We start from the raw sequence: 25,090 nt of genomic DNA, 5'->3' as shown, positions 1-25,090 counted from the left end.
TTCAAAGTCTTTTCCCTTTAACATAATGAAATACTTTCATCTTGATCGATATTTGATGTCAATTTCGAATGTATGTGTTTGCCAAGTTGACATATACAGTAATAAGTGGGATAATGCACAGTCATTATTGAAAGATAATCGTCTTCAGCCCTTTTAACCCTGTCTAGGGTTATATTACAACAATGACCAGCTAACTGTATACACTATCCATGAAGAAGAGGTTTCCATGCTTAAAAAAAGACAAAATCACTTCATAAAATGTATGTTTGGAAAGCTCTTTTGAGGATTTGCAGTTTGATGGAAGCTTTAGATTCACTATAAAAACACGGTTGAAATATAAAGCAACCCATATTCTTTCAGACGTCAGCATTTGTCAGCACTCAAAGTAAAATGATTTAATTCGTCACGTAACGCTCAGGAATTGAAAGAGGGAAATGGTTAAAACATTTCCCAGCGTGCAAACAGTGTCCTTTTCCCATCGCTCAATCACATCAACTCTTCAAGACGTAAGAAGGGATTAGTCTCATATTCGAGGACATCGTGAATGATTTATGCTTGCGTTTAAAACAATCTTAAAGAATCTACAGTCATTTAACATGCAATGTATATTTTATGCTCTTGAAACTAAATCTTTCTGCCGCTTTGAGACTGAGACTAAGCCTATAGTCGCAGGGTTGTCGCAGTGGCTGAAAAATAAAAGTACACATGCTTAAAAATGAAGCACATGCCTTCTTTTTCCAAGAAGTGGTTTTGTTTGTTAGTTCAGCTCTATGGTGATTTAAAATAGTCATAAATACTTCCTCCAAAATGAGATTCCAACATCATATTTTTGTAAATGCTGTTGGCCAAACAAGTAAACCCAAAATTACATTGAGGAGCATCAGGGCAAGGTATTGTTTGCCTTATATTTAATAAAGGCAGATTTAAAAAAATATTATCATAAAAATGCCAATAAATAACAGTTTCACAAAACACTGGTTAGATGGTGATGCTTTTAATGCAGCTTTTCTTGCGCTTTTATTAATTTGTACTTTAGAATTTACAACTAACCTGTCTTGTCTACACACTTCAAGCCTATCATCACAAACACAGAAATGATCAGAATCCTCACGTCTGCTGTGGTCGCTGGGGGGCGTTTTCCGGCCAAAAAAGATAAATAAATCTCTTTTTTATTTAGTTATTTATTGTGTAAATGTCATTCTCTTTTTCATTTCTACACACTACTGCACTTGCAAATGCAGGCTAATTTTGGCATGCAGGGGCTCAATTGATGCTCTGTAATCTCAAATGCAACTCAGGTATAAACCCCTTGGAAAACCCCTCAAGGCACTTTCCCAATGCAAACGGGACGCAAATAAATGTTAATGTAAACAAATAGCTAATGGCAAGAAATCGAAAATAATTATTTACTCACCACTTCTCGTTTTAAAGTTTTAAAGTGCTTTTTACACTGGAAGTAAATGCTGTGATTAAATAGTGTGTAGCACGTGGTCATAACTGTTATGATCATGACATGAAGACAATCAGGCATCAAACCCAAATGTCATATTTCATATATCAGAAATTGATCAAATTTGATTTATTACCCAAAATGTGCAACTTTTACACTGGCGCAACAAATCATTTATTTTTTGTTAGGGATATTGCAACATTTCAACAATCACGACGCAGAGGTTTGCGAAAATGCCTACGTCGAATAAGTGCCAAAGGACATTGAATATATGCATATGTGCAAACTTGTGTTGGTATTATACAAATGGATTCCCTGCACGTCAAAGCGTCTGAAATCTATAAAAGATTCATTAGCGCTCTATTCCTGCTCCTATAAAACATTAATCTCTCCCCCCCTCTCTTTCTCGCTTTTCTTATTTTAATTAAATTAAACTTTATTGACATATAAAAACTTTAGCTTAAATAAAGTAACATTTTTTATTAAAGAAATAAAAGTATTGTATACGTCAGCCTCATTTAAAAATGTTTTCTTAAAATAACAAACAAAAACAATGCATATTCACGAATGAATGAATGAATGAGCTAAATGTAAATAGTAATCTTTTATCATTATACGATAAAAAAAGAACACACTTTCCCTTATCTTTCCCACTTTCTCTCTGCCATCCTAATATATCCACCCTCTTCTCTCTCTCTCTCTCTCTCTCTCTCTCTCTCTCTCTCTCTCTCTCTCCATCCGACTCCAAGCGCACGGCGCCAGTGCCTCTTTCCGTTTCTTCTGCGCGACCGATCGGACGCTCGGATCATTGGAATACTTCTGCGCGTGAATCGGGAACGGCTGGAAATCGTCTTTTTGAATTCATCTCGACTGTAATTTCTACACCCGAACTGTTTCCAGGTCTTGGCAACCCCGCGGGCTTGTTTGTTGTTCACTCTGTCTGTGTCGGCAGTCTCGAGCTGATCTTTGAGTTTGGATGTTACTGCGCTTTCGCACCGCTCCGCACATTCCCAAATGACTGAGAGAGGAATCATCGGGAGACTTTGTTCTCCGTCCCGCGCCCCTACGGCGACCGTCGGGTAAAGTTCGAGCGACAGGAATGATGGTTCATCTTCCGTGAGGTTTGCGAAATTGTTTATTAATTGACCACGACGCGGAAAACACCATCTCCTCCGACCCAACGAGGACCTCTTTCTGGAATTACTGTTTTCTGGATTTATTCGCAAAACATGAAGACTTTTATTGTTGAGGGTAAGTCATTCAAATTATCTATTTTAAAAGTTGCATTAATTGAATTCATTATTGTTTCAGTTCACTGTCTGTGGCGCATAAGCTCTTCCCCAAATGTTTGGAGCGGACGCAAACGATGTTTGAATCCCAAATTCTGCTGATTTTCAGTCTGGTCACACATTCAAAACTTCAGATATAATTTGTTTTATTATGGTCTTATATCCCATCTACACTGCGTTCAGCGTCATAAAACGGAAACGCTTTCGTTTACATCGCCAAGCTGTCTACTGCAAACGCGACGCTTCCTGGATAAATAGCAATGTGTTGTAGTTTATCGCGCTAGATCGTTTTAGATGATCTACATCACACTGAAAACGGTCTGTTTTGTTGTTGGGCGACGAGAAAGTGTTCGATTAGTGTGACTCGATTATGAAGTACCCGGGAATTCTGCGCTATCCAGCCCGGTTATACATGTTCCCAACGCGCTCATGAAAGGATGCGCGACCTTGGACGGATTAATGTAGAAGAGCGCGGTCATGTACCGTATACACAGGTTGTGGGTTGCGCATGGCCAGTTTCCGACAAAAGACAAGAATATTGTGCACGACTTGTCTGAAGTTTCGTTATAAAATCCAATAACTTAGCTATTGCTTGTAGTAATTGATAGCTGAAACTTAAGTTTGGATGACAGAGATCAACTCTGACATGCGTTTTGCTATAATAACTGCTATCGATTACATTAAAGCCAATGCGTTTCATTCAATTGAGCGCATCCGTTCACAAATGCGCTATCCGTGGTGCTGAAATAAGACAACTGAAATAGATTCATAGCTGAGCTTCCTGTTTTGCTCTGTTCAACCCAAAGAGGACAGCAAAGCCTTATTAGGGCACTATAGAAAGTGATGGAACACTGCTTTGCTGCATTATCCCTCACCTAGGATTAAACATTAAATAAGTTTACAAATACCCAGCATTAAATCAGCTAGTACCTGTGAGCTGGTGAACGTATCACGACACAAAACATCACATCATGGGATCACTAGGAGCTTTGGGGGAGGTAAAACGCAGCAGTGCTCCACCCTCTACGCAGAGTAAATTCGTAGAAGCAGAACTCTGTACAACAATGATTTTTCATTAGCCGTGGCACATGGTTTATTGGTTAGATAAGTTCAAAACCCAGTGACAAACATAAAGGGTCACTAATAAAAATGATTTTAGTAAATAAGTGATTAAGAAAAAGCCACGCTTTGACATCCGGTACCTTCTGGTTTCCTCCCAGGTGAATGAACAAGGAGGTGTGATGTTGTTTAGATGCCAGATGGACGAATGCTTCTCACTGTTTAGACTGACTGTGTATCCGTGACCCCTCCCTCCTTGCCGAGCTAACCTGATTGAGCTGAAAATACATTAAATATTCCATCAGAGAAAAGCGAGAGCTTGAGAAAGAGATGTGGTCGAGTTGCATTGATGGATTTGCTGGGGTATAAAGAGAAATATGAATAAGATGCGAAGGTACTTGGATGATAAATGAGGGGTGTGTTTGTTTCTTAGGTGGATCCTGTTTAGAAAGCTATTGAGAAAAGCTATGTTGATTAGTGACAGCTCAATGGATATAGGCTTTGTCCCATTTTTTGTCTCTCTTTCATGACAAAACAGGTTAGAAGTACAGCACGCACACACTGTGTTTAGACATTTACTCTTCAGCAGGCAGCAAATGATACACATAAAGACCAGAGACAAGGACGCCAAAATTTGGCAGTGAAAACAGGGACTCACATTGTGCGTTCTGAATAAATGGATGTTGTGACAGTACTTTATTGATATTCCATAAACACTCACAATTTCTGAAGGCAATGAAGCAATTCATTGCGTTAAGAACAAACAAGCTTTGCTTTGCATATCATTTTAATGCCATTGCTTTTTTTAAAAGATTCAAAATCAAATCTCCCGTTGACAGTCAATAATGATGCCATCACCATGGTATTTGCATACCCTATGTAAAAACCAATAGATTTTCCTTTTGACATCTTTTGCATTATGAATTGTGTTGGAACTTTCCTACTTAAGAGCACATCAACTATTTTATCTATTTTTATGTCTGCATAGTTGCATTTGTAAACCTCCAAATTCTTCCTCGTAATCCCACAAAATATTTTTTAAATACAGTTGAAATGACTGATGCTAATATCTCTCGGTGAGCTTCTTCTTGAAAGCATCTTGTAAGATCTCGGCCAGACTGTCACTCTCAACGTGATACTATTCAGAACCACCCATATTTACACAGACAGTAAACAAGTCATTTCCACTCTATTCTCCTATTACCAAGCAAACGATGAGGGTAATCAGAATACATGGCAGAGAGTTCCCGGCTCACAGAGAGAGCTCTGTATGAGAGAACTCTCTGTTACAGAACTTCATCTGTTACATGCAGGTGCAAAACAAAATACCAGCTAAAATCAACTCGTATGAAGAATCAGGCTAGCCGTGGCACACACACTCTTTGATATCCAAGAAAGGACTTGTGTACTCTGTTGAAATTTTTATGTTTGGGCCTGGCAGCCAAAGGAATTTTACACAACGTCGCTGTCCTTCTGAAACCTTGGAGGTCCAAACACTGTACGTTTTAAATGATTACATACTGTGTTGTCAATGTTGACAAGCACTTTTTATTGGTTAGATAAATGCAAAACCCACTGGCAAACATAAAGGGTAACTAATAATAATGATTTAAATTAGCACTTGTATAGGACATTATGGATTTATGTTTTTAAAGCTGAAGTATTCTCTTCTGTGCCACTAGCACCACAAAACAAAGTAAATCATTTAAAATAATAATCATTTTAAACAGATTGCCCAAAAACGGCCCCGTCTGCCATTGATCAGCCCAAACCAACACAAGCATATGACAATTCATAACAACTTTACATTTTCGCGAATTGGTGTCTAATTCATAAGAATTTGTTCAATGTCATATATTTTTTTATTTGTTTTTACCTCATTGGCGGGTTGGACATTCACGCTTGCTTTTTGTTATAATAATCATACATTTCTGTACGATTTCTATAATAAAATTCATGCGAAATATCCACCTTGCAGAACAGTCCTGTGACCAAACCCACAGAACTTGTTGAACTTGAAACAACAAAGACAAAAGGGCGAAAAAATCTATGGAAGGGTTACTTGCACATTAGACTAGAATACATAAACACTTTAAAATAGAAAACAAACCCATCTCTTTGAATTATTGCAGAAATATTTTTCGAACTTACCAAGGCACAGTTGATTTCAAGACTTCAAGAGAACAAAATGGCCCCCGCGCAGAACGCAGCTGTGTATTTTTGAGAGAGGGAAGCTATCAGGGTCAGGGATTTCTCCGTGTTTGTGCCAGATAACATTTTGAGTGACAGCTAACATCAAACCGACTGCTATATTGAATCTTTGTGTCTGGAAGCAACAAAAGCATGAGCATCGAGGTATAATCAAGTGTCTTTCACTGTGCTATTATTTCATTTGCTTGGGATTGTGTAAACAAAAAACAAATCCGCCTCTTGAGCTGCAGTGTTGACAGCAATATAAAGCAGGCCATTATCGGAGAGATCAGGTCTAATTATTGTGTAAGTGTTCAGCTGGTTGTGAGCAGCCATGCAGAGTTTGTTAGTGATACGACAGCGCTATCAACAATCCAAGGAAACCCACATTATTACGCAAGGAATGACTCATTCAGGATACAGAGGAAGATGAACAATCAATTCTCATAGAACACAAAAACTTAATGATCTTGAGCTGTATGTTTATTTTTAGGGCTGTCAAACGAAAAATCAAGATGAATCGATTTCAGAATAAAAGTTTGCGTTAACATAATATACAGTATGTCTTTGTACTATGCATATTCATTTTGTGTTCATAAAAACATACACAATATAATGAATAAAGAATATTCAATAATTGGTACATATAAACAAATAAATACTTCCTTCCAGTAAATATTTCCTAAATACGTATATAAATGTACATATACAAAAATATGTGTAAAAGTAAACATAACTACACACAGTACAAATGTATTATACACACAAACTTTTATTCTGTATATGATTTACTGTAGGCTACCGAAATTTATCATTTGACAGCCCTACAATTCACTGTGTGTTAAAATTGTCTCATTCGCTTCAATCTATTTCTCCTGTTTCTCAAAGAAACATGAAAATTAATTATCTTATTATTATCTTTTAATCAGAAGATTTGAGAAATCTATGAAGTCCCTGAGCTGTTAAACAGCAAGCGTTCAGCAATAACAATCCTGTGGGGTTGACACATTACAGTATGTGACTCCTATACAGTATGAGACTACTGAGATATAAGCAAACCGTATACATCTTGGGCTTCAAGTTGTCAAATCCGTATGTGGCTGATTTTGTGTTATGCAACGCTGCTGAATTCAGATTTGCACTTTATTTAATTATTAAACTCAACTGCATACAGTCAGTATGAAAAGTAATGCAGGCTGCAGGCATTGTGAGAGTTTTGTTTGTGAAAGAAAGGTACGGCCTTGTCAGACAAGTCAGACAAGCTGTTTATCTTAATGATCAAACTGCATCAATTGAGTGACCTTTCAATAAACGACTTCAGTGAAACTTGTAATCGGCTGGTTACATAGGATTTCTTGCATACGATGAACTAAAGATTTTGGGGAATACAATGTTATTCTTTGTATAACAAGCCTAGCAGTCATGCTTTGAGCTATGAAATGGGGTTATTGGCTACAGCTGTTGGCTTGTGGGAGCTTTGGCAACACTTTGAGGATGCAATAAAACCTTCTTTCCAGCATTTTGTAAAGTATTTATAAAAATGAACTACACAAATGTAACTGTGGGAATTATATTGTGACTAAAAATATGAAACAAATCAACTTATGTTTTAGCATCTTCAGTGTAGTCACCCTTTGATTAGAATTTGCAGGAATTTTCTCTCGTAGTAGCTCCCTGAAGGAGTTCCCATCTGTGCTGCGCTATTATTAACTACTTTTCTTCATTATTCAGTCGAAATCAACAATTTTTATTTAATATGAAACATATATTTGCGGATTTTTCATAGGCAAAACGAACACCTAAGCTTTGCTAGAGTCAATAAAAACATTTTACTTAAGTGACCCTAAACTTAAAAGTAGTCAAATGTAACAAAAATGCTTTGTAACTTTGTGACATTTCAACTTTTTTCCATAGAAAACCATTATACAATTTCTAATCTCACAGTTCAAAACTTGGATTTTAATCTTTACAAGAAATTGATGTGCAAACAAATAAATACAAAATTTTTAGCTATTGTATAGGTATACATACCTTTTTTACCAGACGAATTCACAATGATATCAAACAAAGTTAAATTCAACTCTTTCTTGGTCAATCAATCGAAATGCAATTGTAGGGAGAGAGAGAGTTTGTAACCTTAAAGGGGCAGTCCTAAAACCTCTGCGATCATTGACAGATTTGAGTTTTTTCCAAATCTGTGTTTCTTTGTTCTGATGAACACAGAGAAATATATTTGGAAGAATGATTGGAACCAAACCGTTCTTGACTCCCTTAGTAGAAAAAATGACAATGGTAGTCAAACGTGCCCCAGAACTGTTTGCTTTCCTACATGCTTCAAACTATTTTATTTGTGTTCAACAGATCAAATACTTTTTTTCTACTATGGTGGCCAAGATCTGTTTGGTAATAACAGAACAAATAGAACAAAAATGATGACAATATTTTAATTTTGAACTGTTCCTTTAAAACAAAATACAAAACAGGTGCAGTACCGCCAGCCACTATGTTGAAGCATATGTCGGCTATTTACAATATTAGCATCATGTAATATCAATAATCAAGTTATTAAAATGAGGGTTATTGTGATACTGTCATATTAAGACACCTTGTGTGCATTCATACCATCATAAACAAGCCCACCGCAACTTTACATAATGGACAGTTACATCAGCAGAAATAACATCCACGTCCAAGGGTTCAGATGTAAATGCGTTTCAGCATCTAACATGGCGTGTTGGAATTCATGCAGTAATTGTCTAGAGGTGGACACGCAATACAGAGTCCCTCTGAGATAAGCCGTGAGTCCATCTCAGACCTCTTCCTCCTTTTCAAAACAAACAAAGCTAACAACCACTCTCCTCTCATGATGTGCTAGCCTTGCCTTGTTCCTGGCCAAATATTAATTCACGGCTTTGTTTCATTATATTACCTGAATATGAATACTACAGCGAGCGACCATTTTTAGCCGAACACACACCCCTGCTAATGAATCATTTATCCTTTAATCTGAAGAGGGAGCGGTTTCTGCGAGTAGCTGAATAGAGTTCGTGATAGATGGGCTGGTAAATAGTTAATTAGAGCGAGCGCAGGACGTCCTTAAATTAGGTGCATGACTGGAGCTTTTGTCTGGACTATATGTCAGTGTCGTCCATCGTCTCAGTTTTCCACTTTGCCTGTCTTTGTTTGGCCCTCTCCACCTCCACTTTCTCTCGCTTTATCTCTGTTATCACTCAGACAACTACGATTTCTCAGACCTTCTACGCTACAGATCCATTAGCGGCAATCTTTTAGCCTCATCTCTTGGAAATCGGCGCAATTAGACAGCGGACCTGGATTCAAGCGCTGACAGGAGTTCTATACGATATAGATTTCTGCCTCTGCTTTGAATCATGGCTATTAAATCAAACAGGATTAGAGAACCACAATATTTGTACATTGTGTTATTCGGGTCAGAATAAAATGTATTTGGGTGACAACCTGCTAATCTTTGTTCTTTTTAAGATCTCTATTATCTCAATTGTTTCTTCTAGACGGTAATGAGAACGGAATGGAGAGAAAATGGACACTTGCGGCCCTATCGTACACCCGGCGCAGGGCGTAGCGCAGGTGTTTTTGCCAGTTTCAGCCCGACGCAGATCTAATTTTCCCATCCTGCATGATTAGATGGCAAATGTATTTACGTTCATTTGCGTGTTGGTCTAAAAAAGAGCTGTGCTCAGGCGCATTGTGGGCGCGTTGCTGTTTTGAGGAACTGAACATGCGCTCAGATCGTGAAAATAGGGTCCTTGAAGTCAGCTGCTTCTTTATATTGTAATAATTTTTAATGAATTCGTATTAACGGGGCTATTTTCTAAGATGGCTATTTTGTATTAGTTCATATTAATATGTCATTCTTTTGAATTAAGCCCCACCCCTAAACCTTACATCATTGGGGCGACAAAAGCCATTAAAAATAGTACTAGAAATGGGATTTAAAAAATTCCTACGAATTAGCCACCTCGAAAAATAGTATTGTATGCTAGTTCCGTTTTTTGAATTTCTTTTATATATTAGTTTTTCAAAAGATATTTTAGAAAAAAATAAAACATATTGGAGGATCAAAAAGTAAAAAGAACAAAATATTCTGCTGCCATCATCGCTGTTTCTTATAAAATTTCAGAAGTGCAATTATTGCTCCTCTTAGATAGTTTTCTCTGCTGAGAAAAGAAAAAAGAATCACAGACATAGACAGACAATTGGCTAGACAGAAACTAAGCATTCACAAAGTGTCAAAGTCACAAAGTGAATGGTTGATATACTCAGAGGAGAAACCCCATAATACAATAAAACAGCAAAACCCAGTAAAGTGTAAGACAAGGCCTGTAAAGAAAAATAGAGAAAATATATTTCATAAGCCTCGTTCAAAATGAGCAATCAGGACTCGCGCCTGCACAAAAGAATACTGTATTTAGAATGTCATCGGTCTGCTTGAAGACGACTAAGGCCACGTTTACACAATGAAAAACTGAAAAGTTTTTCTTTTGCGGTTTTGAAAAGTTTCACGTACACACGACAACGTTATTAAAACAATTCTCGTTTACACAGATCCGCAAAAACGACTAAAACGCTGTATTACGATTATCACTTTGTAAAGAAAAAATAACCGAGTCCCTGATGAATGATTGACGGTTTATTGGAAGGCGGACCATCGTCGCTAAAGAGACCATAATACAGAGCGCTGCATTTCTCCTCATTCATAGTGAAGAGAAGCGTGCGCACATAAACAAGATGGCGAAAAGTTTGATCCAAAAGCGCCGTTTAAAAACCCTTCGTCGCCATGAATGAGTGTTAAGATTTTGCTGTAGATAAAATGTTGTCTCCGCTGGTGGTTATAACACTGGTGTAGTAAATCTAAACTTTGCTGGAGAAGAGTTAACAAACTATTGCGCAGCGCATAAAAACTCATGTAAACCGCCATTGATGTATTTATTTCTCCTTCGTTGTGTTTGGATGTATTCTCGCATACCACACCCCCACACCTAATACACATGCGCACGATGTCGTTTTCTCGTTCTTGCGTACTTCGGGGTTTACACGGAAATGAGAACGTTGTGGTTTTCAAAAACTTGCACTTTGAAACTCGTTTTAAAAAGTTTGCGTTATCAGTCCCCTAAAACGCCGTTTCCGTGTAAACGGACAGCCAAATCGCATAAATTGTTTTGCGCTTTCACTTGAAAACCGTCTCATGTAAACGGCCCCTAAATGTTGGTAGATGAGAAGGCCAAAACACGGTGAAAAAATAGATCAATTTTTGAGTGAATCTGAGTAAATGACTTCTCTAACAGCATCAAACACATGATTACAGCGATAATGACCTCAGCAGAACAAATAGAGCCTGTGTTATAGGTGATTTTTTATGTGCTCGACACAATACGGGAAATGAATGAGGTAAACTCGACCAGATGTTGTGATGCATGATAATGGAGTTTTCTAGGGCGTCCCACTGTAGATTTATTAGGCCAGACAGAAGGCAGAGTGAAAATCAAACTCGGTTCAAACCAGGGAGAGGTTTAACAACTTTTTCAGGATCTTACAAGATTAGATGTACAAGCTCCTCTCACACCATTTGTAGGGTTGTCGTGATGGGTGGTTGCCGGGGCTTTGCTATCTGGAAAGTATATACCTTTGCAACTAAATTAAAGGTTCAGATTAAAGGTGCAGAGAGGTTGCGAATTGCAACCAAAGCCCTCACCTCCAAAGCACTACGGTGGCTGACAAAGGACAAAGATGTCATCAGTTTTCGCTTCTTTGTTAAGGAGATAACATAAACGTGCTCTGTAAAGCAGTTTGTCCGATTAGAGCTACTGTAGAAACAACATGCCGAATTACAACATGCCGAATGTAAGAGGACCCACGGTGTATTTAGATAGAAATAGCTCATTCTAAGGTAATAAAATCCTCCTAAATATGTTTTGGTGCATTTCATTCTCTACCAGGCCACCAACACTTACAGTACAAATAAATCAAAAAAGGTTTATTTGAGACCCTGTTCAATACTCAAACGCTATGGGACGACTCCAAACCTCCAAACTATAAACAACATTAGCGGTGACGTTTGCCTTAGCAGCAATATTAACAAGCGACTATCCCAGGAGTCACAGCTCAAAGACAAAACACTCAAATAATGTCTTCCGTATAATCAAATCCGGCTAAAACTAAATTAGAACTCACTTAGACCAAATCATATAAACGCAATTGTACAAACGAACTAAAATGGTAGCTACAGTGAGGAGGAAATGAGAAAGCTATAATTCACTTAACAGACAGCACGGTAAAAAAGTCGTCTGTCACCAGCCTTGAGCTAAGAAAAGCCTTGACAATGTACAGACTCGGTGAACGCTGCCTCACCATAGAAACAGGCAGGTACAGACAGATCCAGCCCGGCTGTGCTCTTCCTGCACAAAAAATGAGGTAGAAACAAAAGTGGATTTTCTGACCTCCTGCCCTAACCACACACAAATTAAAGACACGTTGTTTCCCCGTTTGGAAAGCACTGCAAAGAATTTCTAATGAAACTCCGCCAGGAAAAGTTAGAGCATGCACAAACCAAGCAGATAACTGATAAAATACATCTTTATGTACAGTATATAGTTCCAAGGGGATTGCCAAAACAAACTACAAAATAAATATTACAGCACTGAAAAAAAGGTCTTTGTGTGTGTTTGGTGCTGTGTGTAATTTCGTGAAGGATCTATTGACAGGAAGGCATTATAATATATCCGTATACATTGATATCATCAGACCTTACGCAATGAAGCGTTGTTTTTATAACCCCAAAATGAGCGATTACTATCTGTATACACGACAAACTGCTCTAGAGTGTGTTTCGTAAATACGTTATCTCCTTCAGCAATGAAGCGTTGTTCATACAACATCTTTGTCCCGTGTCAGCCACCGTAGTGCTTCGAAAGGGAAGGGTGAGCCATTGGTTGCTATTTGCAACCTCACCGCTAGATGCTTTTCATTCAATCTCATTGTCGACTTTGAGATCTTAAATCTCCTATACATTTCTCTTCAATTCATGTCTGTTATTTGAATGAAGTAAATATGTATTGAAGGAATGACAGATAGACAGAAAATAGGAAAGAGACATATTAAACTAGAGACCAACCAGCTAATTTACATAGTGACATTAAGCCAAAGATAAAAATGACTAACGTAAAGTAAACGGAATAATGGCATGTTTTATTTTATTAACATCTCCTCCGAACACACATAAGCACAGATAAATCATCTTTAATGAAAAGCACACACTCACTATTAAGCAAAAAATGGCAGATAATTAGGGTGAAAAACATCACCTAGACTTCCAGTAATGAGGAGATTATATCCACATAGCTAGAGAGTTGGAACTGCAATCGCTCGGCTTTCCGCAGACCTCTAATGGGGTCAAAAACAGCTTGATAGAACCAGAGCTTGGCTTTTGAATCCACTGCAAACAGGGCGGAAGAGACAGAAGAAGAAGCTGTTTCTCTGTTTCTCTTATCGTGCATGATTCATCAGGCTATTCCATTTCTAATAAAAGAAAGTCCTTCATCAGAATGTTATGTTAAATCGAGATTAAATCCAGATTATTGTACCTCTACAATCAACAGTAAATTTATTTCACAAAACCATTAAACAACACAGATAGCACAGAGGTACATCTGTAAGATGTCTGCTAAAGATTTTAAAATCTGGAAAAAAATCTGAAAAACATCTTGGAAAGAGCAGTTGACATAATGTAGATTCTAAATCATGCAACCTAAGTTCTTGCCAACAGTTAAAGGAAATATACATTTGCATGTATCCATTTGGCAGAAACTGTTATGCTAAGTTGGTGTATATTTATCCATGCATGCATTCTCTTGGTACTGAACCCATGACCTTGCTGTTGTTATCCATTATACTCTTGACAGTTGAGCTACATGATTAACATATTACATCTTATAGTAATAATACAAAATAATACAAAAGTTTCAAGATCTCTGTCTTCTCAAAAAAAGTACTGACAGTGTTTCAATCCACACATTTTGATAAGAATCAGACCTCCATAGGCATTTCGGAGGGTTTCGGATGGTCAAGAGCGTATCAGGGACTGTAATTGACAGGGCTGGGTGTGGTACATGCAGATTATTGTTGTATCAGAACATGGCAAATTAAATGCGACCACCGTCTCCCAGGAGGAACGTCTATGATAATGTTATCTCCAGTCGCTCACGTTGCTCCGTGGGAGTGAGGAGAGGCGGGAGGTAGATGCAGGACTGGATAAAGATCTCTCTTTGAAAACTTGGCATCAGGACAGGACTATAGATTTTTCAACAGCGGGTGACATCGTTTGTCCACAAGATGAAACTGGTCCAATCGGAGACCAGCACCTTGGAAGTTGGCTTTGTTCGTAGGTTATCTATTCGATGACACGTACTCCAAATCGTCTGTGATTAAACATGGATGCGAGCGCTGCGGTTTCATTTTCTGTTTAATTGTCTGTTTGGGTCTCTTGGAAACACAATTATTTCCCTAATCAACACCAGAGATGGGAGGACGGCCCACTGCCAACATCCCATTTTCTGCATGTGAACAATCTGCCATTGTTATTGAGAGTAAAATTATTTTAAGAATGAATAGTTTTATTCTTATAATCTCCCACAGTCCGTTCGTTGACAGTGCGATAAAACAGATTTTCTCGATTCAGTATACTCTAATCTGATTGGCTGCCTTAATGCCACACAGGTTTTTTATGTACTGCAGTGTTTCTATTAGGGCCGTCAAAGGAGTGACAGCGATTAATCGCACCCGGACTTTTTGTTTTTACATAATATGTGTCTGTGTAGTGTGCATATTAATTTATTATTTATAAACTAAATTAAATAGAATGAAATATAAATAGAATGACATAAAATATTATTAAATATTGCATTTATAATAAAATAATTGATAAATATCAATATAAATATATACATGCAAATATTTCCTAAATATTTTGTTTATAAATAAAAAATTTATACATACATTTACATGTATTAGGTAAACACAAACCTTTGTTCCGGATGCGATTAATCGTTTGACATCCCCAGTTTCTAGAAAATCAAATCACGTAATATTCATAGGCCTTGAAAAAAACATTTTACAATATTCCCCTCAACAAAATTGAATGGCTAATTCGTTTAAACTTGTACTTTTATATTTGTAAGTTTCAATACGTTCTGCTTTAGCACCAATGACGGTGAGGTTTAGTATTTGGGTTTTTATATTCATAAGTTTTTCAATGACTTTGTACAAATGTGTATAAATCAGCCACCTCATAAAAAAGGATTGCGAAGTTGTTAGTGTTAACGTACAAACAAGGCTATATATACATACTGTATCATGTATAGCTAAGTTTTGATAATGGCTGAGGATTGTTCACATGGAAATGAGTCAGAGTTCATAAATAACATTGTAAGTTGACATGTTGTGGCTGCTCTCTCTCTCTCTCTCTCTCTCTCTCTCTCTCTCTCACCTTAGAGGATCTATTTCTGTCTACCACACCAGAAAAGACTGTGATCCAGGAGAATACCTGACCCCACCTCGCACACAATTAAAAACACACACCTTCCTCCATCCCTGCACATTGCTGCTAGGCGATAGAAGGAAATAGAGAGAGAGAGGTTTAAGAGAAATACATGTGAAGAAAATGTGGTGAGAATATTGTAGATGCAGACAAGAACTCAGATGTTCTTAAACATTGCCTTTGCGATTTGTATATGAGCTGTGGATTAAATTACAACTTTGTTTTTTTCAAGAACTTTCCTTTGTCGAATTTAGATGTATATAGCTGCGAAAGAAAATGTAGAGCCTAATTTCTGATTCAGGTTTATTTACTGTAGGTAAAATATCCGTTTTTGTTTCATTCCGTGAACAACAAACAATATTCCTCCCAAATTCCAAATAAAAATATTGTTTCCATATAACTGCAATAGGTTATAATGAACACACACTGCAGTAATGCATAGGGGTTGGATGGATGAATCATTTACTGTAAATGAACGCTGTGGTTATATGAATTACACGTAATACTTGATTATCCATCTAATTTTAGTATTTCACAAATGAATGGTGAGATCTCATTGTTATCCATTTGCCGTTGTATTAAAACTGTTATCAATTAGCAGCAGATCAGACTTCCTTCATGATTAATTAAAGCAATTAGAGAAAGCTTGAACTAACGCATTTGATACAGAGACGGCACCAAAGCCACCCGCTTTACTCGCAGGTCAAGAGCGCAGTAATTAACTCTAGATTACACCCTCAGCCTAGTGTGTACTTCACAAGTATGTGTGTGTGTGTGTGTGTGTGTGTGTGACATGACGGGGTGTATTTGTGCACATGCGTGTTTGTTGAGCGTTTCTTCTTTCTTTCCCCACTTTGCTTGATATTTTATTCCCTGCCAAAAATGTCACATAATTTCATCTATGATAATCATCTATAAAAATGTTGTAATTTAAAAACAACATATGTCTGGGTGAGGTTTTTCACTCTAATTATCTTTGAAACAACATGACAGGAATAAACCTGCACTTTTAAAAATATAGGTGCTTAAAAGGTTCTTCACAGCGATGCCATAGAATGGTCCTTTGTGGAACCTAAAACGGTTCTTCTGTCAAAGGTTCTTTGAAGAACCATCTCTTTCTTGCTTTTTTACAATCTGAAGAACCAGTTTCTGCCACAAAGTACCTTCTGTGTATAGAAAGGATCTTCAGATGTTTAAGGTACGTTATGAGATTGAAGAACCTTTTACACACCTTTTTTAAAAAAGCGTAACTGTATAGACTACACAACTATAAACGCAAAAGGATCAAATTAGGCAGACATTGCTTTTAACAGTATTTCTTTTCAGATTTTTATTTACTTTCTTATATACTTTCTTGTACTTTAAAGGTGCCATTCCCTGTAATGCCGAATTTCAAACCCTAGTAAGTGTGTAATGTTGCTAAGCGAGATATTGTCTTTAACAGAATTAGCTTTTCAAGGACTACAGAGAACGGCCGGAATCAGACGACAGCCCTTTACTTCCCGGGTACATGATGTCACTGTTCCGAGTTTTTGGATAACCTCTGCCCAAAGGAATACGTCAAGAAAGGGGCGAGGCCTTCCTTAGAGAAGATAAAGAGCCGATGGAGGATTGTTTGGTTATCAGAGATTATAAACATTAGACTGAGCTGTAAGCGCTTAATGACTTTCACTTTCATCACAGTCCTTCAGCTGGTAATAAGAATTCAGCTACACACGTTCTAAGATAACCAACGGTCAAATAACAGCTTCCATGACTTTAATATCGCTGCAAAAGCTGTTCTGTGTCATACACTGACATTGTGTGTGTGTGTGCGCAAAGCATACCTCTTAAACACTTCTATGAAACGTCTTTTGAAGTCCTGCTTTCACATGTCTCCTGGTCAATCTGCTTGTTTTATTATCCAACTTAGATTTGTACAAGAAACAAGAATTGTACATTTTAATTACACTGGGACTTTAATACCACAAGATTCTTTATTATAATATTTTTATTGGATTTAAAATAAGATAAAAAGATACGATTTCGGACGTATACCTCCCATCCCTAAACACCATTTTTAGAAGGAATATGGCTCAATAATGTGAGAATGAATGTCTGAACCCCAGGGACTGTACAAATTCAGCCCGTGCTTTTCAAATAGACTGTCAAATATTGATTTCTCACATGCTTTTGTCATGTTAAATGTTGAAGAACTGAAGAGCTGTAGAGCCTACATGTTTCAGATGTCATCAGGGGGTTTCTGTCACACGCTGATATTCTCCTGTCAAGCTGTTTATCAAGAAGTAGTGACATAGGGCCAGAAATCATGATAGGATTTAGATCAATTCAGACCGGATTGGTAAATATACACAGTTCTAGGTACAACATACGTATGTTTTTTCCAAATACATAGTAAACTAAAAGGAACACAGCATGTCCGGGAATGAATTCATACTATATTTTATTTATACACAAAAACGTATCATTTTATAACAGTTGAGAGATTCTTCATCCATTACAATGCATACTGTGAAATTTCATGCTAAAACTGCTGGGTCGTTTATTATCATGATGCATGGTTGGGTAAAATATGGATTATACCAACCGTTGGGTTAAAAGTCAAAGGGATAGTTCATCTAAATATGTTTTGATTATTTGCTCATCCTCATATCATCTGAAATCTGTATGACTTACAACATTATAATCGAACAACATTGGATCCCAAAGACTTCAATGGTTTGAACAAAATATATTTGGGTAAACTATCCCTTAAACCTATATTGGATCGTTTCAACCCATGATTGGGTAACAAACAAGCACATTCTAATTTTCAACCAAAAAATTGGTTACGATTTCTATTTTGAAGATGCAAGATGAAGAGAAAAACTAATATAAAGAAGGGAAGAAAGAACTGTTATGTCAGAGAGCTGATCAAAGCGTGAGCAGTCTTAATATTCATGCCGCAAAGGGCCCGCGTCTTGTTAAAGAAAGATATGTGTTAGCATTGCCGCCCCATTTGCTGAAGACCTACAGGGTTTATTTCCCTCTGCCTTTCTACCTTGAGTCCGAACTCCGATTTATCAGCCATCAGGAAGCAATGGGGCTTAAGACGGTAAACCATCGCATCACACAGAAGGACGGCCTAGATCGACGGATGAAAGCAGGCAGGCTGAGAGCAAGGAGAGGCAACTCGGGGTAAATAAATAACGGAGGAAAATACCCACATGATTGATAGAGAGAGAAAGAGAGGGACAGTTCACGTGTATGTGTTCGTGTTTGCCGGGGATGACGGTGCAGGATCGTCTCATCCGGTATTCTGCTCAGGGGGAGAAAGCCAGGGATTCTACTGCCAATTCAAGTCCTCTTCAAAGAGATATTAACTTCAAGCGGGATCCCTTTTATCTCGCGTCTAATTTCAAAGATGCCAGTTGAAATTAAAACACTGCAAGACTACGGACTAAAAATACACACAGAGAAAACAGGTCGAGGACAGGCAGCCCGCGGTGCACAGAAGGCGAGCGTGTTCTTTAATGATGCCTGCTTTATTGTGACCCGAGCGCAGTCGGAGTGGAAGCTGCAGGTGGGATCGGGCATTAATGGGATCTTGGTTCATGATGGACTCGGAGAAAGCAGCCAGATTATAATCATTAAGAGTTCAGAGAGCAATGAGAACAGAGCGACGTTGGCCAGGCAGTTGAAAGCGCCTGTAACTCTAAAATAATGTGTCTGTGTCACAAGTATGATGTGGTAATGATGTTTAACAACCAAAACATAACCCAAATACTAACTCCACTCAAAGACAAACTGCATCTCCGAAAACCCATTTATATTTCATAGCAGCTTTAAAAGTGCCTTGGATTGGATCATTGTTGACCTTTGAGATCATTGAGAACGCATACACACTCACAAATATCTCCAAAAATCTAAGCAAACTGTTCGAGTTTGGGGTCAGTATAGATTTTAATTACATTAAATTGTGTGATTTTATTTTTATATAACTATATATATCATTTATTTAGAACACAGATGTTTCTCATCACTTACATCTTAAACCTGGACTTCTGGAAGTACCTTGCACAGTGATGGCATCATATGGCAAAACCATAGTGCTCAGTGTTATAGACCAATTAGGAAGACGTTAACAAACATTGGTCCAGATCCAGAGGAACGATTTTTATAACCGAATCAAAATGTTAAACAAACATCTTTAACAACAGTCATAAAAGACAAAAACGATCAAATGTACACTTCTTTTGGAGTGTTGGACGATTCATTTTAAGTAACTGTTATGTTAAATTGTTGTTTTGAGCTCAGTGTTATGAACCAGATGCGTAGCAGGGTATGCAGGTGCATATGGGCCCGGGGGATTGCGGGTCCTCATCCAAGTTTTATTCATGGCTGTACAATACTGTAGAAAATGACTAGATTAATGATCTCAGATCTGGTCTACCTATGGACATGAATGGATCCTACCCCAGAAAAAATGTAGATTGTAAAAACGACGTAACTTTGCCAGTCGTTTCAGTGGTGTAGTGAGTCAGACGCATAACAAGTAGTTTGTAGTTACATATGAATGCAAGTTCGAATCTTGGGGTTAGGGGTGGTCGGGAGATATTTATTGTCCCAATAAGTTGGCGTCCATTTAGTAAATTAAAAAAATATAATAATTCTCACTCTATTATTATTGTGTGTGTATTATATTTGTTCACCTTGCTGTGTTGAAATGGAATGAAGTTTAATTTATATAGACTGACAATGTCAATCTGAGTGAGGTGGCCAACAAATATTTTGTTGGTTAAAATGAATGTGATTTTCGTATTCAGCGTGTTAAACTTCATAAAGAAACATTACGAATTAAAGCGAAAATATTTTTAAAAAGTTACGTTGTGAAATCATTCTGTATAAACTACTCAACTTACAGTGGTCGAGAGGCCCTTTGGTTCCTTTTTTTAGCCTACTGTTCCTTAGGAACCATAGTCACCTTTTTTTCGCTTCATCCCTCCTTCCCAGTGCTACAGAAACTTCTAGAATTTCCTGACAGTGACAATTGGATTTTCTTTGTTTATTTGCAATACACCGATATATCGTAACTAATGATATAACCTCAATATAATATGATTGTAATAAAGTTCGTAAGAAGGGAAGGACGGAGGCGGGAACCGGCGAACATTTAAACACGAAAACTTTAATTAAATAAACAATAAACACTGAATAAACCGGCAGCCACCTCACGGTAGACTACCGGCCATAAAACATACACACACTAAACATATGTCCGGGCCCGGTCCTCTCTCGTCAACAGTCCTGCCGAACATCCATTTAAGCTCCCAATCTCCTCCGTGATAAGATGCGGGACCGGTGCGCGCACAGCTGCTTCCACTTATCACTCACGCCACCGGCCCCGTGTCACGGCTCTCGTCAGCACCGCGATCACCCTCGGCAGCGAGGGCTCTCTGACAGCATGTCCCTCCTTCCTCCCGGGTTTCGGCACCAATGTAATAAAGTTCGTAAGAAGGGAAGGAAGGAGGCGGGAACCGGCGAACATTAAAACACGAAAACTTTAATTAAATAAACAATAAACACTGAATAAACCGGCAGCCACCTCATGGTAGACTGCCGGCCATAAAACATACACACACTAAACATATGTCCGGGCCCGGTCCTCTCTCGTCAACAGTCCTGCCGAACATCCATTTAAGCTCCCAATCTCCTCCGTGATAAGATGCGGGACCGGTGCGCGCACAGCTGCTTCCACTTATCACTCACGCCACCGGCCCCGCGTCACGGCTCTCGTCCCGCCTTCCTCACCACAATGATATAACCTCAAAATTCACTTAAGCTAAATATACACTAAAACATTGTTGCTACATGAAAATAAACATTACCAGAATAATTAGCACCACAGAATTGTACAAGAACTATAAAACTGTCGGGCGAAACAAAAAAATGTAAAACACTGTGTTATTCCTGTCGAGGTTCTTTACCGTGCCAAAACTCTTAAAAAACAAGGTACTGTAGGGTAATACCGTGGTATCTGATAATTATGGTAGATTATGGTAGATAAAACAATAAAATTATGCTGGAAAATGTAAACAAACAAACCCATAAAAGGTTCTAGTAAAAACGTATGTTATTAGTTAACGTCCAGAAAACCATCCATCCGTTCTCTGAACCTGCTTGTCCTCTTCAGGGTCACGGGAGATCTGGAGCCTATCCCAGCATCCCAGGCCACAGGCAGGATACACCCTGGACAGATGGTCATTCCAAAAATATGAATATAAAAATCCTTGGTAAATTTCTAAAAATGTCCTCTATGGTATCCACCATAGTGTTGGTATGGTAAAAGTCATGTTGAAAGGAAACAGAGAGAGAGAGAGCAAGAGAGCATCTGTGTGTGTTTGGTAAATATCTAAAAAGTCTTCTAAGGTATCTCTAATACCACCATAGTGTTATTATGGTAAAAGTCATGTTGATAGGTAACAGAGAGAGAGAGAGAGAGTGAGAGAGAGGGTGTGCGTGTTACACGTGTGCACAGGTCCAGAGGAGAAACTCTCAGAAGAAGATTCTCTGGGGTGAAGAGCCCATTGAATATTGATGTTCCACTCCTTCATGCAATGCTCGCCTTTTATCTCTCTGTCTCTCTCTCTCTCTCTGAGGCACTGTACACCACCTTTAAAAGTCTTATCTTTTCATTTTCACAGTCTAACCCACCATTACAGCTTGCCTTCAATGTGTCCTGCTGCAGTTTATAAAGCGAAGGCCACCCTCAGTATAATTACTGATCTATTTAGCCAGCAATACATGCACACTGACACTAACATGTATGCATTCATTTATCAATGACATGCAACACACTCACATGTGCTGGAGTCTTTTATCCCGGCTCTCCCCGTTTCTCTATGCAATAAAACCAGCCGGGGCTCTGGTGTAATTCCTTGAGAGCTTTTCAGCATAATGAATGTTCAGAATGTGCAGGCACAAACTCATTGTTTATCCATCAGGCAGCAGAATTATTAAAGTGCAAAACAAGGCCACTGTAAAAGGGGAAACATTTCAGTGGCTGCATTTTTGCTTACTAAAGAGTACGGAGTTGAACTTTTAGCTTACCATGATAAAAATGTCCCAGCGCATAAACATCAGGACTCGGGCAGTTTCGAGAGATGCAAGAAGGTACAGTGTGGTACAGTACATTCACCATTAGGAGGTATGGTACATTTTCCAAAGTTTGGAATTAACTAACTGCTATTATAATATATAAATCTTCTCAGTTTTGCAGGACCAATAACCGAAAACTGAATTGCACAAGGAGGTTGAGTATTGGCCTTTCATTGGTGTAGTGGTTCCACATAATTGTGGCCACCTGGAGGGGATTAAGGTTTTGTGTGGCTGGAGGTGCTTGAGCTTTATTCTCTTATTTTCTATCATTCATACGGCCCCTCTTGATGGTTCCCAGCAGGTCCCAGCTCAGTAAATTTGGCCTAATTAGGCTTGAAAGGTTTAATCGGCTCCACAATCGAAAGTCATCAACCTCATCTTGCCTCTCTGCACGATGTTGTCTTTTTCTTAAAAAGTGTGAATAGTTTGAAAGAACTGGATGTACGTTATTGATCCCAGATGGGAAATTTGGAGTGTAACGGTGTCCATGTCTAATGTAAAATACACCGTTACATCTGCCGCATCACGGGTTGGAAAAAAGAAGTGCAATATTACTCCTGGCCCTGCTGACAGCTGAAAGTAACACGAGGGAAAGCACAGCTGGGAGAAAAGTAAATGTTGTATCTTATGACAACGGGCAGAAAATATCCCCGTAGTGTTTTATTTTATAACAGTGTTGTCGAACAAGTCAGTTCCTGAAGGTCCTCCAGGACAGAGCATTGTAAGCGTGATGTCTGGAACTTTGCAGGATGAACTACAATCTTACCGGTATCATCTTTTGTGCCCCCTGAAGAGTGGAGGGGGATTTCTGATAACTGAACTGGCATCATCACTTTGCTTGGGTTTTTAGGATCGACTGAACTAGTTTTGGCACAGTACAGAAGAAAAAGTAAAGTACACTGATAAACTGGTTCACATATAAATATATTAACATGTCTATCGAGCTTTGTGCACTCATTACGTGCATGCTAGCATCTTTTTCCAGTTTTACACAAATGGAGATAAATGCACTTCGAAGGCTGACAGCGTGGATGAAAGCTATTATGTAGATGAAAAGCTATTTAAACTAGATTAATAATAATAAAGCGTATTGACTTCCTTCTATAATTTAGTTTAACACCATTTAAAAGTATAATAAAGTAACGCAAGTATGCGTAGAGTCATGGTCTATAGTTAAAAGCATCGAACGCAACGTCTGTATTTGTTGAAATCAGGAATGTTTACTCGTCTCAAAGGGTGATTTCAGTGATTGTATGTTTCGTACATGCAGCTAGGTATAAGAAAGAAGCCAACCGGTAGAGAAATTGTCTGATTTGTGTTCTTATACAAATCGCGCTGTTATTAAGAGAAGGTACACTGTCACCTTATTCCGACCAAACTAAACATATAAATAAACACTTTACAAGACTTGAACAACCCCAATGTACATTAAACCTGTAAATAGGAAGAAAAACAAGATATTTTATATGGGAAATGAAGTTGACTTCCTAAAACAGATAAACATTTCTAAAATCATCTTTTTTTATTGTGCATTCCAAGTTATATCAATAAAACTCCAGTTGGGTTGTTTTGATTAAGTAATAATAACTCAAACAAATACGACACTATAAAAACATGATTTTGTTGCAAATAAACAAAACTGTGGATAGATAACAAGCATTAACTAAATTAGGGGAGTCACGATATTAAAACCGTGAAACAAAACTGATCAACTGCGTAACAATTAAAAAAATTGCCTTGAGCAAAGACAAAATATAAAATAAACCAAATTTAAGATGAATTTGACTGATTGCATCTTTTAGTTCGTAAAGAAGATTTTGCAAGAGATAACGTGATAATATCGCCACTGTGAATTCTTTTGTGCGTGATAACTGTGTAGGGAATATTTGATAAGACAGCAATTTTTTATTGGTACGTCTAATGTCCATATTTAAATATGATGTTCCCTAGCAGCCCTAATAGTACGTACGTACATTTGCGTAAGGCCTAAATCCATAACAAATTAAAACAGGAAAAAATATAACAAATACATCCTGATAAAGTTTGGAGGGCGTTATGTCCATTGATGCTATGGGGACAAAAGTGTGATATGTGAAAAGTCTTATGAATGTTTAGCCATGTTCTATGAATATCACACATCACGACAAATATTTCCGAAACAATGGCATAGTGTAGATTAACGTTTTAAATAAAAAATATTGATATTCATGTATTTCCTATAAAACAAACAAAAAATAAAAACTACTTTGATTCTGATGAGTTTAAAATTTAAAGTCAGTAAAGTCTGCAATGTTTTTCGTGATTTTGTGCACAGAAGAGCCGTAACGTGATTTTGATACATTTGCTCGAACCTTATGACTCTGTTAACCAAATACATATTCACCGATTCATGCA

General features: G+C 37.9%; 1 protein-coding gene across 1 annotated transcript in view; it reads left to right on the top strand.

Annotated features, from left to right (window-relative positions):
- The first annotated feature begins 2,221 nt into the window (after positions 1–2,221).
- The window catches only part of rtn4r (reticulon 4 receptor), a 60,501-nt gene continuing 37,632 nt past the window's right edge, over positions 2,222–25,090 (top strand). Inside the window, exon 1 of the mRNA XM_079474246.1 lies at positions 2,222–2,701. Within this exon, the coding sequence (XP_079330372.1) occupies positions 2,680–2,701 (22 nt within the window). The 5' untranslated portion in view covers positions 2,222–2,679. The remainder of the gene's footprint in view (positions 2,702–25,090) is intronic.

The sequence above is a fragment of the Barbatula barbatula genome (genome assembly GCF_947034865.1).
Source record: "Barbatula barbatula genome assembly, chromosome: 2".
Classification (NCBI taxonomy): domain Eukaryota; kingdom Metazoa; phylum Chordata; class Actinopteri; order Cypriniformes; family Nemacheilidae; genus Barbatula; species Barbatula barbatula.
The sequence above is the reverse complement of the archived record's forward strand: the minus strand, read 5'-3'. Positions and strand labels throughout refer to the sequence as shown.